This window comes from Leiobunum rupestre, chromosome 9, assembly GCF_980474605.1.
Source record: "Leiobunum rupestre chromosome 9, qqLeiRupe1.1.hap1, whole genome shotgun sequence".
In the NCBI taxonomy this organism is placed as follows: Eukaryota; Metazoa; Arthropoda; class Arachnida; order Opiliones; family Sclerosomatidae; genus Leiobunum; species Leiobunum rupestre.
Genome location: NC_143392.1, coordinates 32,403,205 through 32,418,470, shown reverse-complemented (window position 1 = coordinate 32,418,470; position 15,266 = coordinate 32,403,205). Strand labels below are relative to the sequence as shown.

The 15,266-nt window shown below is 39.5% G+C and overlaps 3 protein-coding genes across 4 annotated transcripts; 1 reads left to right on the top strand and 2 right to left on the bottom strand.

Annotated features, from left to right (window-relative positions):
* Positions 1-107: 107 nt before the first annotated feature.
* Positions 108-7,785, bottom strand: HemK1 (HemK methyltransferase 1). Of its 2 annotated transcripts, XM_090159407.1 has the most exons (6): positions 7,418-7,785; positions 5,580-5,710; positions 5,426-5,502; positions 4,372-4,591; positions 2,633-2,856; positions 108-652 (listed from the first exon to the last, which is right to left on the bottom strand). In XM_090159407.1, the coding sequence occupies exons 2-6, from the start codon at positions 5,700-5,702 to the stop codon at positions 403-405; spliced, it is 894 nt and encodes a 297-aa protein (XP_090015533.1). In that variant the 5' UTR covers positions 5,703-5,710; positions 7,418-7,785; the 3' UTR covers positions 108-402. The 2 variants fall into 2 exon arrangements, with proteins under 2 accessions (XP_090015533.1, XP_090015534.1); XM_090159408.1 differs by lacking the exons at positions 5,426-5,502; positions 5,580-5,710.
* On the bottom strand, positions 5,945-7,387 carry LOC149927160 (ketosamine-3-kinase-like). Its single transcript, XM_090159406.1, has one exon. It carries the CDS (start codon positions 7,346-7,348, stop codon positions 6,446-6,448), a length of 903 nt encoding a protein of 300 aa, XP_090015532.1. The 5' UTR covers positions 7,349-7,387; the 3' UTR covers positions 5,945-6,445.
* Positions 7,689-15,040, top strand: Pgi (glucose-6-phosphate isomerase). The gene is made up of 14 exons (XM_090159405.1): positions 7,689-7,968; positions 8,101-8,191; positions 8,260-8,397; positions 8,571-8,705; positions 11,217-11,432; positions 11,493-11,537; positions 11,606-11,659; positions 12,236-12,296; positions 12,361-12,440; positions 12,505-12,588; positions 12,653-12,892; positions 13,542-13,746; positions 14,700-14,766; positions 14,827-15,040. Exons 1-14 carry the CDS (start codon positions 7,832-7,834, stop codon positions 14,948-14,950), a joined length of 1,677 nt encoding a protein of 558 aa, XP_090015531.1. The 5' UTR covers positions 7,689-7,831; the 3' UTR covers positions 14,951-15,040.
* Positions 15,041-15,266: the final 226 nt, after the last annotated feature.

The window sequence follows — 15,266 nt, the reverse complement described above, 5'->3', positions numbered from 1 at the left end:
TTGGTTGTTAAAGATTTGAAAAAAACAAAAAAAAAACAAATGATAATAAATGTCTTGTAGATATTTTATTTATTTTTATGTAATTGTTATGGCAATAAATAGCGCAGTTTAGTTTTTCGTTTTACATTCGTATAACCCTTTCAAGAATGTATTTATACTTAGGGATAATTAATAGGTTAGGTAGATTTTTAGCGTGCCTCCCAATCCACTTCAGAGTTTTCTCCTCCCTTTAAGGTTCAGTATTTTATAAGCTCCTTAGTACTTACGTCTTCGGACGCGTTGAAACACCCGTGAGTGACGGAGTAAGACTAGACCATGATGTCCGCGGATCCTAAGATAGTCATGATCCCAAAGTATAAATATATATAAGTATTCTTGGTCTAGTTCAGGCAAACAAATGTTTTATTCGACACTCCTGACTATTTGAACGAAGCGATCTCGATTCGTGAAATCGGGATGTGAAGCGATGAATTTGAGCAACTTTCCGTAATGATTAGCGGCGAATCTTTTCCTTAGAATAGTCGGATGAGACAAACCAACTTCCAAAAACAAATGACCGTTTTCGTTCAAGTTGTTCTTAGAAAAAGCGATAATACGATCGACTATATGAAGACCATCGTCACCGCCATTCAGAGCTCGCTCGTCCTCGAACCTGATGAAAGGCAAACACTTTATAATCTTTCAAGTTTAAGTTCAGTCCTTAATTAGGAAATATAGAAGAGGAATACACTCTTTTTCGTGGTCTTTTCGACCCCTATTTTTGGCCGCCCGCTAGTCAACCATTACCTGGAACCACCGGTGGGGGGTCTAGGCTCGGGTCTTTGGTCCCAGGATATGGAGAATGGGTGTTAAGGGGGGTAAATTCAACATGAACACGCCCAGCAAATTCCCCAAATAAATGAGTGTATAGCAACTCTAGCTTTGGCGAGGATTGGAAATGTGTCTCGAAGTTCTAAAGCTTAGGGCAGGGGTTTCCAAAAAAAGGTGTTCCGCGGAAAGGTCAGGGGTCGCCGGGTTTCCGAGAATTCACAGCGCGGCCATCTTTGTTTGTGTCATGAGTCTTTTAAGATAATTCCAGTGGCGGCGGAATTGGGGGTATAGGGGTACATTGTACCCTCCCAGATTTCACTAGGGGGTACAATGTATGTATTTGTACCCCCCCCCCATTTCAGTACAGTAATACTCCCAATTACTACAGATGGCCCATCTACATACATTTTGTCCTCCCCCCCGCGTTACCAAGTTGGACGCGTTTGCTTGTTTGTACCCCCCCCCCCCCGCGTTACCAAGTTGGACGCGTTTGCTTGTTTGTACCCCCCCCCCGCGTTACCAAGTTGGACGCGTTTGCTTGTTTGTACCCCCCCCCCGCGTTACCAAGTTGGACGCGTTTGCTTGTTTGTACCCCCCCCCCCGCGTTACCAAGTTAGACGCGTTTGCTTGTTTGTACCCCCCCCGCGTTACCAAGTTGGACGCGTTTGCTTGTTTGTACCCCCCCCCCGCGTTACCAAGTTAGACGCGTTTGCTTGTTTGTACCCCCCCCCGCGTTACCAAGTTGGACGCGTTTGCTTGTTTGTACCCCCCCCCCCCCTAAAAATTACCTTCCGCCGCCACTAAATAAGTCAAAAAAATTAGTTGGGGTTCCGCCAGAATTAGGTTCCATAGTAAATAAAATGGGAACCGCTAGTATTTCCTGTGAATACCATTAACACTGACGGCGCCCCTAGGCACATAAAATTTTATCGCCCCAAATCCAAACTAGCTGTTGATTTCAGGTTTTGTTTTGAAAATCAAAAACCATTTAAAAAATATAACTTACTAACTTTTAAGTATCTACTATAGTTTGATTTCCCTTCAACGGAGAACCTTAACGTTGGATCGGACCATTATCGTATTTTTTAGCGTTTGGATAATTGTGCAACAAGATTACTGTCCGTCCGAAGAATGATTAAATGTGACCTGTTTTACAGTTTCTTCGTTCTTAGTCTGTCTAATTTTGAACAAAACGTTTGAGAAAAAGGAAAAACGATATCAGAATATTGGCGCTCCTAGAAAAGTGGCGCCCTAGGCACGTGCCTACTGTGCCTAATGATTAATACGCCCCTGGACCCTAGTAGGAATTCCGGCGAATTCAGGAATAACGCCCGTCGAATGTAATCATGCGCAAGGGGGGGAAGAACATGACAGAGAAGTTGGAAATTTTCATGGCACACGAAGGCCGCGTCGAGGCAGACTCTTCTTCTTCTATGTCTCTTGGTATTAGCATATGTAGCATAACCACTCATAAGTATGCCATAAAAGCATTTTCTTTAATGAAATATTGTTCATCAAATTACGTCACTTCCCATTCCGTGACGAAAATCGCGTCAGTAGCTGTACTGATCACTTGATTTTGCTTCCATTGTGACCTTTTCAATAGCGCAAGGATTATTTGAATTTTGGCATTTTTGGGTCTGCTTATTGTGTGTTCCGTCTGAAACAATTAAGGTCTCTATGCAAATGTTACACAGAGGCATACTGATCAGAAATTATGTTACATATGGTATTAGCTTAAAGTACCCTAAAGAAACGTTATATCGGTCATGTTGTTTATTCCTTTTCTAAATTTCTATGATCCTTCTAAGTAATTACGTACAATGCTACTTCCGGTTGCAATTGCGACATTTCCTGGACAGAAATGTACGGCGGATTGCTGACGATCACCTCGAATTTCTGATCAATATTCAAGCCCTCGATTTCCCCCTTTTCATTCAATTCCGCGTGGTGTATGTTTATTCTGTGATTGAGATTCAGAAGCATACTGTTTTCAATGGCTAAACTGCAAGCCTCCGGATTCACGTCAACGGCGGTTATGTTCGTCTAGAAATAGGGAAAGACATCATTACACTCTGCAAGGATTGGGACGACAACAAAGACCTTAGAGCTACAAATAAGGGACTGCACACTCAGTGTTCCTAAAATGTCACTTTTTTCGAATGTAGGCCATGTCACTGGTAAATAGTGACAAATAATGGCAAATTTGACAAATAATGGCATATAGTGACAAATAATGGCATATAGTGACAAATAATGGCATTTAATGACAAATAGGAAAAAATATATATTTTTTTACTCTTAGAACACTTTATTTGCTAGAACTTTTAGCAATGAACAAAATAAAAGGTTTAATTTTTTTTTTAAATGTTTCAATCATCTCATTAATCATCTGCCAAACATTTTATATAGTTATGCGAAAAATATACAAAATAGCCCAATTATTGGCAACCCCGCATACTATAATTACAAAAATAGCCTAAAAATGATTTTATGGGATTTCATATGAAAAATTTATTAGTATTTTTACTTTTTCTATTATTTGCCAGTATATGTCAATTTGTCACTAAAAATCATTATTTGCCATGACACTTTTTGCCACAATTTGCCACAATAAATGTCAGGTGGTATTTACCACCCCGGAACACTGTTCACACTCAATGTTAAGTAACACTATTTTTTGATCCAAGGTTAAGCCATTGTGTCGGGAATATAGAGTGTTGTCGTCTGATACGATTTTGAAAACTTGTAACGTCACAGCTGTAGTGTTAATAGTGGCCGCCATGACAGTTACCGTTTTTTATCAATAGAGAGTTGTCGTCTGAAACCCTGCGACGTCACAATTGTAATTTGCCTATTGATAAAAAACGGTAACAGTCATGGCGGCCACTATTAACACTACAGCTGTGACGTTACAAGTTTTCAAAATCGTATCAGACGACAACACTCTATAGGCAAATTATAATGATGACGTCGCAGGGTTTCAGACGACAACACTCTATAGTACTTCTAGAGCCACAATTTGTATTTGATAGCTGGGGGCACTTTCTTGAAATCACATACGAACCAAATCAGTTATCATTAGTCGGTGGCGTCATCTACCTCAAGTTATCTGTGTTAATAATTTAGGCCAGTCGCTCTATCTACCACTAACATGAAACGAGTATAAGCAGACGAGATTTAAAAAATTATATTTTCTATCAAAGATAGGTGACGCCACCGACTAATGATAGATGTGAGCATTGATACATGATTTCCATCGAGACCCCAGCCACAGCCGATAAAAATTGTGGCTCTAAAAGTACTATATTCCCAACTCAATGGGTTAAGCTCACGTTTCTAAAGTGCAGTCGTATCAACATAGTCGCTCACCCTAACTAAAATTAAATACATTCTTGGTAATGTAAGGTAATACAAATTCGTGTTTAAAGATTTATCATGTAGTTACGTTTAAGTGGACAAGTTTCCAAAAGCCGCCACCACAGCACTGGCGTTAAGCTAACATTCCCTCTGGAGTGTACCCGTCCCATATTTGTTGGTCAAAGCAAAGACTTTACGTACGCATTCGGTTTCGTGGGCGATGGCCAAAGAGATGGCACCTGTCCCGCAGCCGATTTCAAGGACATTCATGGTTGGTTCTGTTGGCGCGTTATTCTTAATATGGTCAATTACCAGTCCGGCCAATTGTTCCGTTTCCGGTCGCGGAATAAATACTGGCTTTCTCATTTTAATGGTTAATTTTCTAAAGTCCCATTCTCCAATAACGTACTGTAATGGGGTTCTGCCAAAAAAAAACGATTTTTAAGCCAGAGTACACTAAAATACTAAAATATGTCAAACCGAAAGTATATAATATAAATCTTAGTGGTAAGTACTGATTGGAGTTGTTAAAAAAATTTCTGGAAAATTTACACGGAAAGTTTTTTCACTTACAACTCTAGTACTCATTTCAATGTGTCTACGCACGTTCCCCTGATTTTTCGCAATTCAGTGATTTCATTCTCACGTGACACGACGTCATCCATGCTTTTCCGCATCGAGAAAGAAACCCGAACAAAATGGCGGCCATAGCCAGGAAGTTAAATTACTCTATACGTTTCGTTAGAAAAAGGAATGTGGCGCGGAATACATCATTACTACATTATTGACTTTCTAAAACTGTTACATCCATAAATTTTTGTTTATAAATATTTAAATGTTTTTATGTTATACATATTCGGTGCTTGCTCGTAGCGTCAAGGACCGAGGGGTGTGATCACTATCCGTAATCGGTGTACAAGCCTGTTGCTTTGACTGTACTAAAGTTATTAAGTAATCGATTACAGATTTCGAACTACCAAAGGCTGTACTCGCTGTACAGAATTTGAGGAAGTGGTTAGCCCCTCGTCAAGGTCATTCGTCGTTGCTAAAGCGCCGAATTGACATCATTTCACGTCATAGATCACGAGGCAAAACAACACACGATCTTGCGTTGTAAATAATCACATGACCACAATGACCAATGATGTCATGGCTGACTTAAACTCGTTACTTTTCCAACGAAAACAGACAACACCTACGAATATGCTTCCTTCGTGGGATAGATATTATATACTTTTGGTGAATTTTAACTTGCCTAAGATATCTTTGATGGCAAAAACGGTGTAGGTCCGGAAAAGAAACTCCATCATAATTATTCGCTATAGCTTTTTTCTATTAAAATTTTTTTAAGTATTTTACAAACTCAACATTTTAAAGTTTAAAAAAGGTAATAAAAGTTAAAATCTAACCGTAAGAAATTTGCAAATCTCTTCAAACGATGTTTCAACGTCTTCAATACCAACTTGTTTCCATTTATTAAACCACAATTGTCGAACTTTACGGATATTTTTTACACCAGAAAAAAAATTCATTTCTATACCTGTAAAACATTTAGATTTGCTTCAGTGTAATAGAGGGAAGCGATCCGGGTATGATGCCTTACGGGGATTCGTAACGCTTAAAGCCGATAGGTGGCACCACCTTCTAAAATATTAAAAGGTCAATTGTTTGCAAGCCTTGTATCGCTCGAAATTGTTCAATGATTTAATAACCTTCCACACTTAATTTAACGGTAAATTCAATATTTTCGTATTATTTATTGGGTTAACAAAGTTACTTAATATCGTATTTAACATTCTTTTAATACAATCTATTTAGAATTTTTCGTTTTCAATGGCTGATCATAAACCGCAAGAGGTAATCTTAGCAGAAAAGCGTCGGGCTCTGAGAGACGCATTAAGGCAACAATTTGTGAAGCAAGCCACTAATCCCTACGCGACCGGTCTGCAGTTTGATTCTGGAGTTCAAAGATGGTCATCTATGAAAGTTACCGTAACCGAAAGATTTAAACCAAATGTTAGAAACTTTGTGGGATGGTTTAGCTCCTGTGTGCTGCCTATAATTGTGTTCGCAACTGTAGTCCACAAAAGAAGAATGGCTCGTGAAAAATCATACCGTAATGGAGAAGTTAAATACAAGGACAGGGAATTCAGACTTCAGGGCTAAACTCTAATGTGTACTGTATATTGTAGCTTGAATTTAAAAGCAATGTATTGGCAGATATAGTAAACAAATTTAATTAATGGTGTTAATTTTTTGCTTTTTTAATACATGTTCAAAATTTTTTAACAAGCCTTCTCATAATAGAAATAGAACTTCCTCTGTAACCAGAACCAAAATGATTCCAATGGTTCAGATAATGAAACAATTGATATAAATCTTTTCTATCATCAAAACCGGGTTCTTTTGGGATTTTTTTATGATAGGCACTATAGAAACTCCGATTAAAACCACCAAACATTCCGGCAATTGCTAATTCAAACTCGGAATGACCATAAAATGCAGCTGGATCAAAAATAGCGGGGCCTGTATCAATTTCAGCAGCATTTCCACCCCAGAGGTCACCATGAAGCAAAGAAGGTTTTACACTAATTCCCTCAAATAATTTCGGTATTTTTGGTTTTAATTGAGACCATAATTCCTTGGCTTCTTTATCGTGGTACTTAGATTCCACCAGATCCAACTGTCTTTCAAGCCTGTTATTGGTATAGAAGATAACCCAATCATCTACCCAAGTATTATCTAACGGGATAGAACCGCAGCAAGTAGGGATGTGAAATCCAAATTTGGAGATATACTTCGGATCATTTTTTTCACCCAGTTGGATGTTACCCAAGTGCATGGATGCCAACTGATCACCCAAGTCTGCGGTGTATTTCGACAAAGACTGAAGGTCTAAAAACTCCATGATCAGCATGGCTCCTTCCTTTTTAGTAGGATGGTCAAGAACCATAATTGGTTGGGGTACCCTGACAGTTCCAGTATCAGCGAGAGCCTTAAGACCTCCGTATTCGCCATCAAACATAGCACGAGCACCTTCATTATTGTTCATTTTGACAAAAATTTGTCCATTGTCAGTATTATAGCCCTCTCCTTGACTGATGCAGCCACCACCTCCTCTACCCATTTTACTCAAAACACTGGTATTCAACGCTTTTTTTAAAAACTCCTCCATCATAATACTATTATTATTATTATTATTAATACACCAACTTTACTATCAGTAACTCATAGGAAACCAAAATACCTCATAAATCCTTGAATTTTCAAACTATTTTGCGCACTTCAGTATTCAAAACATTGTCGCCACCTGTCGTCGGTAGTAATAGTTAGTGCCACCGCAAAATGTTTCTTCATTGTCACGACCATGGATATAAAGTAGCCCGCCATTCGACAACGACTCAGTTTTGCCATCTATGAAAAATAAAAACAACTACAACTCTATTTGGCTTAATCAAAAGATGGCGCTAGTCACCGGGTGCTTTTTCATTGACCTTGTAGCCGTCAGCGGCCTCTTTTCACTAGTTACACGGCCCGCTTCGTTGCGAAATTGGCTGTTCGGGATCAAGGGCTGGGCCGCTAAAATCCGAGAAAAAGGATATAGAGAAAGTCGGCAGACCAAACCAAATTAGTCTTCCGATTAGCGCGCTTTATCCCCGATATGGCATTCAGTCAATCTTCCAGCCTCAAAGAGGACCCCGTGTTCCAAAAACTACTCGAATATCACCGCAATAATGGCGCTAAACTTAACATCGGAGATATGTTTAAGAATGATCCGGAACGCTTCGGAAAATTCAGGTAAGAGGAGGAAATCCATCGCGGTTAGTCTGCCCCCACGTCTGGGGTGTCCCCAAAAATATCAATGAAGTCTGGGTGGGGGGAGAAAGTATGTCTATAGTATGACCTTGAAATAACCTTCGTTTTTGACAGTATCCAAGTAAAACACGAGGATGGAGAGTTCCTCTTAGATTTCTCCAAGAATCTAATCAACGATGAGGTTTTCAATTTGCTTTTGGAACTGGTAAAGTCCCTCGTATTGACCAACATATTTTCGGACATTCACGAAGACTTTTTGCCAACTCCCTACAGGCGAAATCGCGCAAGGTGGAGGCGGCCAGAGACGCGATGTTTTCGGGTAAGAAGATTAACTTCACCGAGGACCGGGCGGTTCTTCACATCGCGTTGAGAAACAGGTCAAATTCGCCCATTCTGGTCGACGATATTGACGTAAGTGTCCGTTATATTTTCATATTCTTTAAAATTACGAAACGAACGTGACGAAAACGCGCCTTCTATTTACATTTGGGTCGACGATAATGAAGTTATTTTTTATCGTATTACGAAAGTCGACAATTATTAAGTCATCGATCGGTTAATTTTTTTTTTCTGTACCCAAACAGGTCATGCCAGCAGTGAACGCCGTTTTAAAACATATGCGTGAATTTTCCGACTCAGTTCGTAATGGCGTTTGGAAAGGTTACACTGGGAAGGCTATCACCGACGTTGTCAATATCGGAATCGGCGGCTCGGATCTCGTAAGAATTAATTAACACCCTAATTAACTCTGGCTTATAGCGTGAGTTTTTGAATTGACACCCAAATTAACTCTGGCTTATAGCGTGAGTTTTTGAATTGACACCCAAATTAACTCTGGCTTATAGCGTGAGTTTTTGAATTGACACCCAAATTAACTCTGGCTTATAGCGTGGGTTATAAGATATGAAAGACGCGAAACTAAAAGGATTCCAGTACAACGGTGATGTTATCAATTTTCGTGATAGGCCACGATCTTGAAATACAAACTATCTCCTATAAGGTTCTAGGGCAGGGGGGATAATTGGCATCTGTCCAAGTTCCTCAACCAACTGTGTATTGTTAAAAATACAAGGAATAAGCACCGCTCTCATACAACAACTTACCAAAATAAATCCACCCTGTCCATCATTTAAAGTGACTAGCGATCTGAGCTTTGACATTTTCCCAACCAGACCCCCTCAGAAAATCCATCCACAAGGGTAACGCCATTATAGACGATTTGTAAGTACCCGAAGTCTTACTAGATGGCGCACATAGTCTTGAAACATTTTAATAAAATAATTTTCAATCATTATTAAAATACCCCGAAAAATAGTCAGATAAACCACCCGTCGAAAACGTGTAGGCAGGGACGCAGTGGCGTATCTAGAATGGGTGGCACCCGGTGCGGATATCATGGTGTGCTGCTTACTAGTTAAAACGTGTAAAAACCTTTTTTCGAATTTCTCTAGTTTGTGTAAGTTTTTTTTTATCACTGTCGGGTGTCACCCCCAAAACGGCCCCAAACGGGTGGAATCCGCCCCCCCCCAGCTACGCCACTGCAGGGACGTCATTTGGGTGGGGCAAGGAGGGCATTTCCACCCTTAAATTTGTATGAGCTGAAATTTTCGGGAAAAAAGGCCTCGGTTATTTTCCCACCACTCTAGAACAAAACATTTTGGGAAAATGTTTTTCCGTCCTTTATCCTGAATTATGCAATAACTATTTCGATTTAAAATCCAAGAAAAAATTTGACGCGTTTCTTCTGTTTATAAAAAACCTGTTTTCCCAGATCCCCCAGACATAAAAGTTCTGCCCCCTCCTGAAAAATATTGAAATGACGTCCCTGCGTGCAGGGGAAACTTGTCGGAAACTTATTCTGTGCCCCACGGACCGTTCATGAAGTGGGCCCCTCAAACATGATAGCGTTATAGTTGTTAAAGCTGGGGCCCTTTGTCTTGTGGCCGCCCAAAATATTAGACGCAGTCCGCCACTGAATCCTATTCTGGAGACTAGCTTTAACCAGTCTAAAATTAATATTTTAGTGTTTTTATTTGCCGAATTTTTACTGACAGGCAAATTCTGTAAATTCTCGACCGAAACGAGTCTAGGTGGCATAACAGTGCCACCTAGACGATGAGGAAAAACTAATAGCGTCTGCTTTAGCCGCTACCTATCTAAGTTCAATGGCTAACTAAAGGGGGCGTAGCGATAGTTTTCGGTCACGAATATTTTTTTATAAACTGTGATAAGTTTTTGTAATAAACCAACGAGTATTTTTCCCTGCCCATCAAAAGGTTTAAGCTGGCGCCATCTAGTATAAATAAAAGCATTTAAAATCTGACCTCTAAAGACATCGCTCGAAATGTTTGTTTCCATGTAAGCTATTGGGGAATCGGTATATAGTCTGGTAGCACTTCGTAGTTTTGTTCTTACAATTGTTAGCGTCGTAGAATACGTCATAGCTAAGCCCCGCCTTGAAACGATCGCCTAGACATCATGTCACGTCTCAGATGACGGAGCCAACGCTATACGCGATCCTACGATGCAAATAATTACTAGACCATCATGACTGTCTTAATTTCATGGCTAACTGAAACTCGTTACCTTGGCAACGGGAACTGGCCACTCGCACGAACAATAGGCGCTTAAATAAATCCTCCCGGGAAATCGCCAAGAAGTAATATTTCCGAGAGCCAGGACCAGTTTTTGGAAATAATGGAAACTTATCACCGGTAAATAGAACGTCGTGTTTTTGGCAACGTCAAAAAAGCTACCTGGTAATAAGGGAACGCCATGGGGAACGCTTGTTGCTGCCGTCTAGGAGCAACAAACGCAAGGAGAACGCAGCTAGCCTTTAAACACGCTAACGCAGTGTTGTGTACAAATTTCATTGGACGTGCCTTTACACTGCACGTTTTACGAAAAGGGGGAAGACAATTTCCGAATTTTCCCCTTACGACGGCAGCAGGCGCTAAAGCGTCTAACCAATGAAAAATGTACGGCTTTTGACGGGTTGCGTTCTCTTTGTGTGGGGTGCTGTGTTTGTTGCTCCTAGCGGCCGTAAAGGTGAAAAATTGCTTTTATTTTAACAAGCACTCCATGAACAGTGACTTTCGTGTCCTGACTCTCGGAAATATTGCTTCTTGCCGATTTCTTGGGATAATGATTTATTTAAGCGCCTATTAGCTACGAACAGGAAAAAGCATGTTGTACGTCATAGTGACATTAATCTATTTTTAAAAATGCAGGGTCCTTTGATGGTCACCGAAGCCTTGAAGGCGTACCGTTGCGGACCCAATGTGCACTTCGTGTCCAACATCGACGGGACCCACTTGGCCGAGACCCTGAAGAAACTCAACCCGGAAACTGCCCTCTTTATCATCGCCTCGAAGACGTTCACGACCCAAGAAACCATCACGAATGCCGAGTCCGCCAAAGCCTGGTTTTTGGAGAAGGCCAAAGATGTAATTACCCTTTTTAACATCCCTAAATTATTTTAATTAATTAGTAATTTAAATTTACAGCCGGCTGCTGTTGCCAAACACTTCGTTGCCCTTTCTACCAACTCCGTAAGTTTCCACAAAATGGGTTAATTTAATACGATAATTAAATCATCCTTTTTTTTATTAAAATTAAGGAAAAAGTTAAAGCCTTCGGTATCGATGAGAAGAATATGTTTGAGTTTTGGGATGTAAGCGCTTTCGAAATAATTAAAGGGGAACGGCCAAGCTTTTCCAAATATCGCCTTATTTGCGTATCGAAAGATCAACCTTATTTTGTCTTGAAAAAATAGTTTTTGGCCTAAAAAGTTGGAACGAAAAATAACGCCAGGTGTTTTGACTTTGGGTTTGAATTTTCGCCGCCATCTTAGGGGCTGCCGCCAGCGCCCCTAACCCCGTATGAGCGATTTGCGAACTATCCTAACTTTTAAAATCGCGCAATTTAGGCTTAGATCTCTTATATCTGGAACCATGGACATCCGCGTGCAAAACAGATTTTTCGCGTCTTCAGCAGCGCGCGCTTTTACGTTGTTTTTCTGTCTCACCGATTTCTCACCAGGTGTCGCGGCGGACGCGCGCTTTTCGATTTCCCGAAATTTCTTTATTTTATTAAAAATTAACCACTTAATATTTTTTTTGCGGTTTTCAACATTCATTTTAGTTTTTAACGGGCTATAGGGCTATCTAACTGGTTAAAGCTTGACCGTTCCCCTTTAAGGAATCGTCACTTTGATATTTTAAATTAATCTACTTTAAATTTAAAAAAGTGGGTTGGTGGAAGGTACTCATTGTGGTCTGCAATTGGTCTTTCTATTGCATTGCATATCGGTAATTATTAATTAATGTAAATAAAACTACAACTACACAAATTCTAATGGATTTTATAATTTAGGTATGGACAATTTTGACCAATTATTATCAGGAGCTCATTATATGGATCAACATTTCCAAGTTACACCCTTAGATAAAAATGTAAATCATAATAATTGAATAACAATTAATAGTTTTTGATAATGAATTATAACATCTATTGCAGATTCCAGTTATATTAGCCCTTTTGGGAGTATGGTATCACAATTTCTTTAACGCGGAAACTCACTGTCTGCTACCGTATGATCAGGTAAGAAAATTTTCATTTGAAAATTATATAAGTAACATCATTAACAAATAAATTTAAATTTCAGTATTTGCACAGATTCGCCGCTTACTTCCAACAAGGCGACATGGAATCGAACGGCAAATACGTCACGCGTAGTGGCGAGCGCGTCAACTACACCACAGGTCCCATTGTTTGGGGTGAACCAGGAACCAATGGCCAACATGCCTTTTACCAACTTATCCATCAAGGAACCAGATTAATTCCTGCCGATTTTATCGCGCCTGTCAAAACGCATAACCCCATCAACAGCGGATTACATCACGAGGTTAATTAATTAGCCTTTCCAGTTTACAGAGAGTCACGTGGCGGCCAACAGGAGAACCTCATAAATTGCTGGATTTTCGTCAGTTTAACCATATACCACCTACCTCAAGAAGGACCCGCATCAACCTCGAAAAAAGGTGTCCCAAAAGTACAGCAAACAGAAAGTAGCGCGTGAAAATTATTTATTTAAAGGGAATATAACCTGCAAAGCCATATTTATGGAATACCCCTTCAATTTTTAAATTTTCCCTGTACAGTGGCGCCAAACAATTTTAAAGCCAAAGGCAAGAGCGGTCAGAGCTGCAAACGTTGGTGTTCCACACTAAAAACCTGAGGTTATATTCCCTTTAACGAAATAAAATTAAAAAGTCGCGTGTCTTTGTACCTTTAAAACTACTTTTACTTCCCGTGAGATGGCGTGCTTTGAATCACATTCGAGACATAAAAAAATTGAAAATACTAATAGTTATACATGTCCCTCTTGGGGTAGGTGGTCTGTGGTTCTACAGACTCTTTCTGATTTATTTAGCAGACGAAAATCCAGCAGTTAATGAACTTCTCTCGTTCGCTATCGTGGCTCTATGTAAACTGGAATTCGGCTAAATTAAATATTTCATAACCTTGCATATTTATTATCTTTTCTCTTACAGATTTTATTAGCTAACTTTCTTGCCCAAACCGAAGCCCTTATGGTTGGAAAATCCAAGGCAGTAGCCGAGGCTGAATTGGTCAAGTCTGGACTTAGCGGTCAAACTTTAAAAGACATTCTGCCTCACAAAGTTTTCGAAGGAAACCGACCAACAAATTCTATTTTACTCGAGAAGGTGACGCCATTTACTCTGGGAATTCTCATTGGTACGACTTAAATTCATTTTAATTTATCATATTTGTTCAAATGTCTACAGAAGAAAAAAAAACAATTAAAGTCATTAGCAGTGGCGTAACCAGGAAAATTGGGCCCCAATGCTAAATGGGCCCCTCTATATTTATGCCAGGGGCAGTTCACCTGCCGTGGTGGACGACTAAGCTTTTCGGCCCCTTTAAATTAGATGCATTGTGTGCATTGGCCTAGTTACGTCACTGGCCATTAGAATTTAGATTTTAATGCTGTAAGTTATACAAGATGGCGCTAATTTAAACTTTTAGATGAGAAAAGAAAAAACCTAAGTGTATAATATTCTTACATAAGTGTGACACTTCCTATTCTTCACATGCAAAAGTTTTGAGCTATTCACAAGACAGACTGCATTACGGGCTAACGCGTCACACGTAACCTTTCGCAGTGTCTCGCTAGGGGGAGATTTTATTATAGTGATGACGTCACTCCGTTACTAGCTCTCAGTAAAATATTCCCCAAAAGTGACAAACTTATTGAACAATATTATAGACTTACGGCGATATTTTTTTGTAAAAAACCATATTTTTCGCAGTTTTCTACGTTTTTAACTGTCAGCGCCATCTGTTTTTGGTATTAATCTAATGGTATTATTCCTGTGAAATCGACTTTCTCCCCTAGCACATACGTATCAGTCAATTAATTAGCCTTTTAGGTTTACATAGAGCCGTGTAGCGGCCAAAGGGAGAAGCTCATAAACTACTGGATTTTCGTCTGCGAAGCAGACTTTTTTCCTCAATAATTGACCAAAGGGGGGGGGGGGTGCAAGTCCATTTGAAATACGTCATTCGGTCGCAGTTCGTCGCATTTACAAAGTGACACTCTGATGACGTTTCAGTGTTGTTTTTTGAATCGAATTCCGACCCCGCACGCCTCCCTGGAAAGTCCTTTAACAAGTTTATATCATTTTCAGCAATGTATGAGATGAAAATATTCACTCAAGGAATTATTTGGGACATCAACTCGTTCGATCAGTGGGGGTAATTATTGGACCTAAATTGTTTCAATTCCACCGTATTAAGTTGCATTTTACGTTACAGAGTTGAACTTGGAAAACAACTGGCCAAAGTAATTCAACCGGAACTTAAAGGTTCCAGTCCAGTCAGCTCGCACGACGCCTCTACTAACGGCCTGATGAATTTCATTAAGAAATATAATCAGTGAAATTATTAAATTATAAATTCCACGAATTTATTGAAAGAAAGCGTATCAAGAAAACGGTGTTTAAATTAAATGTGAATGTTTGGCATAAAACAGCAACAAAAAAATGTAGTTGGTAAATTTCACGAAATATTTTTGGTGATATTTTTGTTCCTAGACTTATAAAAACGCAAAAAAAAATGGTTTAAGATAAAGTTTTAACTTTTATTATTACGGAATATATACTTATGTTATTTCGGAAACCAATGTTGATGGATAGTTTCTATACTAGGTATTAATTATACATTGATATAAAGTACTCTTGTTGTTAGTTTTTGGT

Bases quoted from the DNA above. Each gene is read 5' to 3' on its own strand.
- LOC149927160 (XM_090159406.1), bottom strand. From the start codon at position 7,348: ATGATGGAGGAGTTTTTAAAAAAAGCGTTGAATACCAGTGTTTTGAGT.
- HemK1 (XM_090159407.1), bottom strand. From the start codon at position 5,702: ATGAATTTTTTTTCTGGTGTAAAAAATATCCGTAAAGTTCGACAATTG. The intron at 5,503-5,579 runs GTTAGATTTTAA...AAATTTTAATAG, and splicing joins AGATTTGCAAATTTCTTACG to AAAAAAGCTATAGCGAATAA. The intron at 2,857-4,371 runs GTACGTAAAGTC...CCCTATTTCTAG, and splicing joins TCGCCCACGAAACCGAATGC to ACGAACATAACCGCCGTTGA.
- Pgi (XM_090159405.1), top strand. From the start codon at position 7,832: ATGGCATTCAGTCAATCTTCCAGCCTCAAAGAGGACCCCGTGTTCCAA. The intron at 8,398-8,570 runs GTAAGTGTCCGT...GTACCCAAACAG, and splicing joins TTCTGGTCGACGATATTGAC to GTCATGCCAGCAGTGAACGC. The intron at 12,893-13,541 runs GTTAATTAATTA...TTTCTCTTACAG, and splicing joins ACAGCGGATTACATCACGAG to ATTTTATTAGCTAACTTTCT.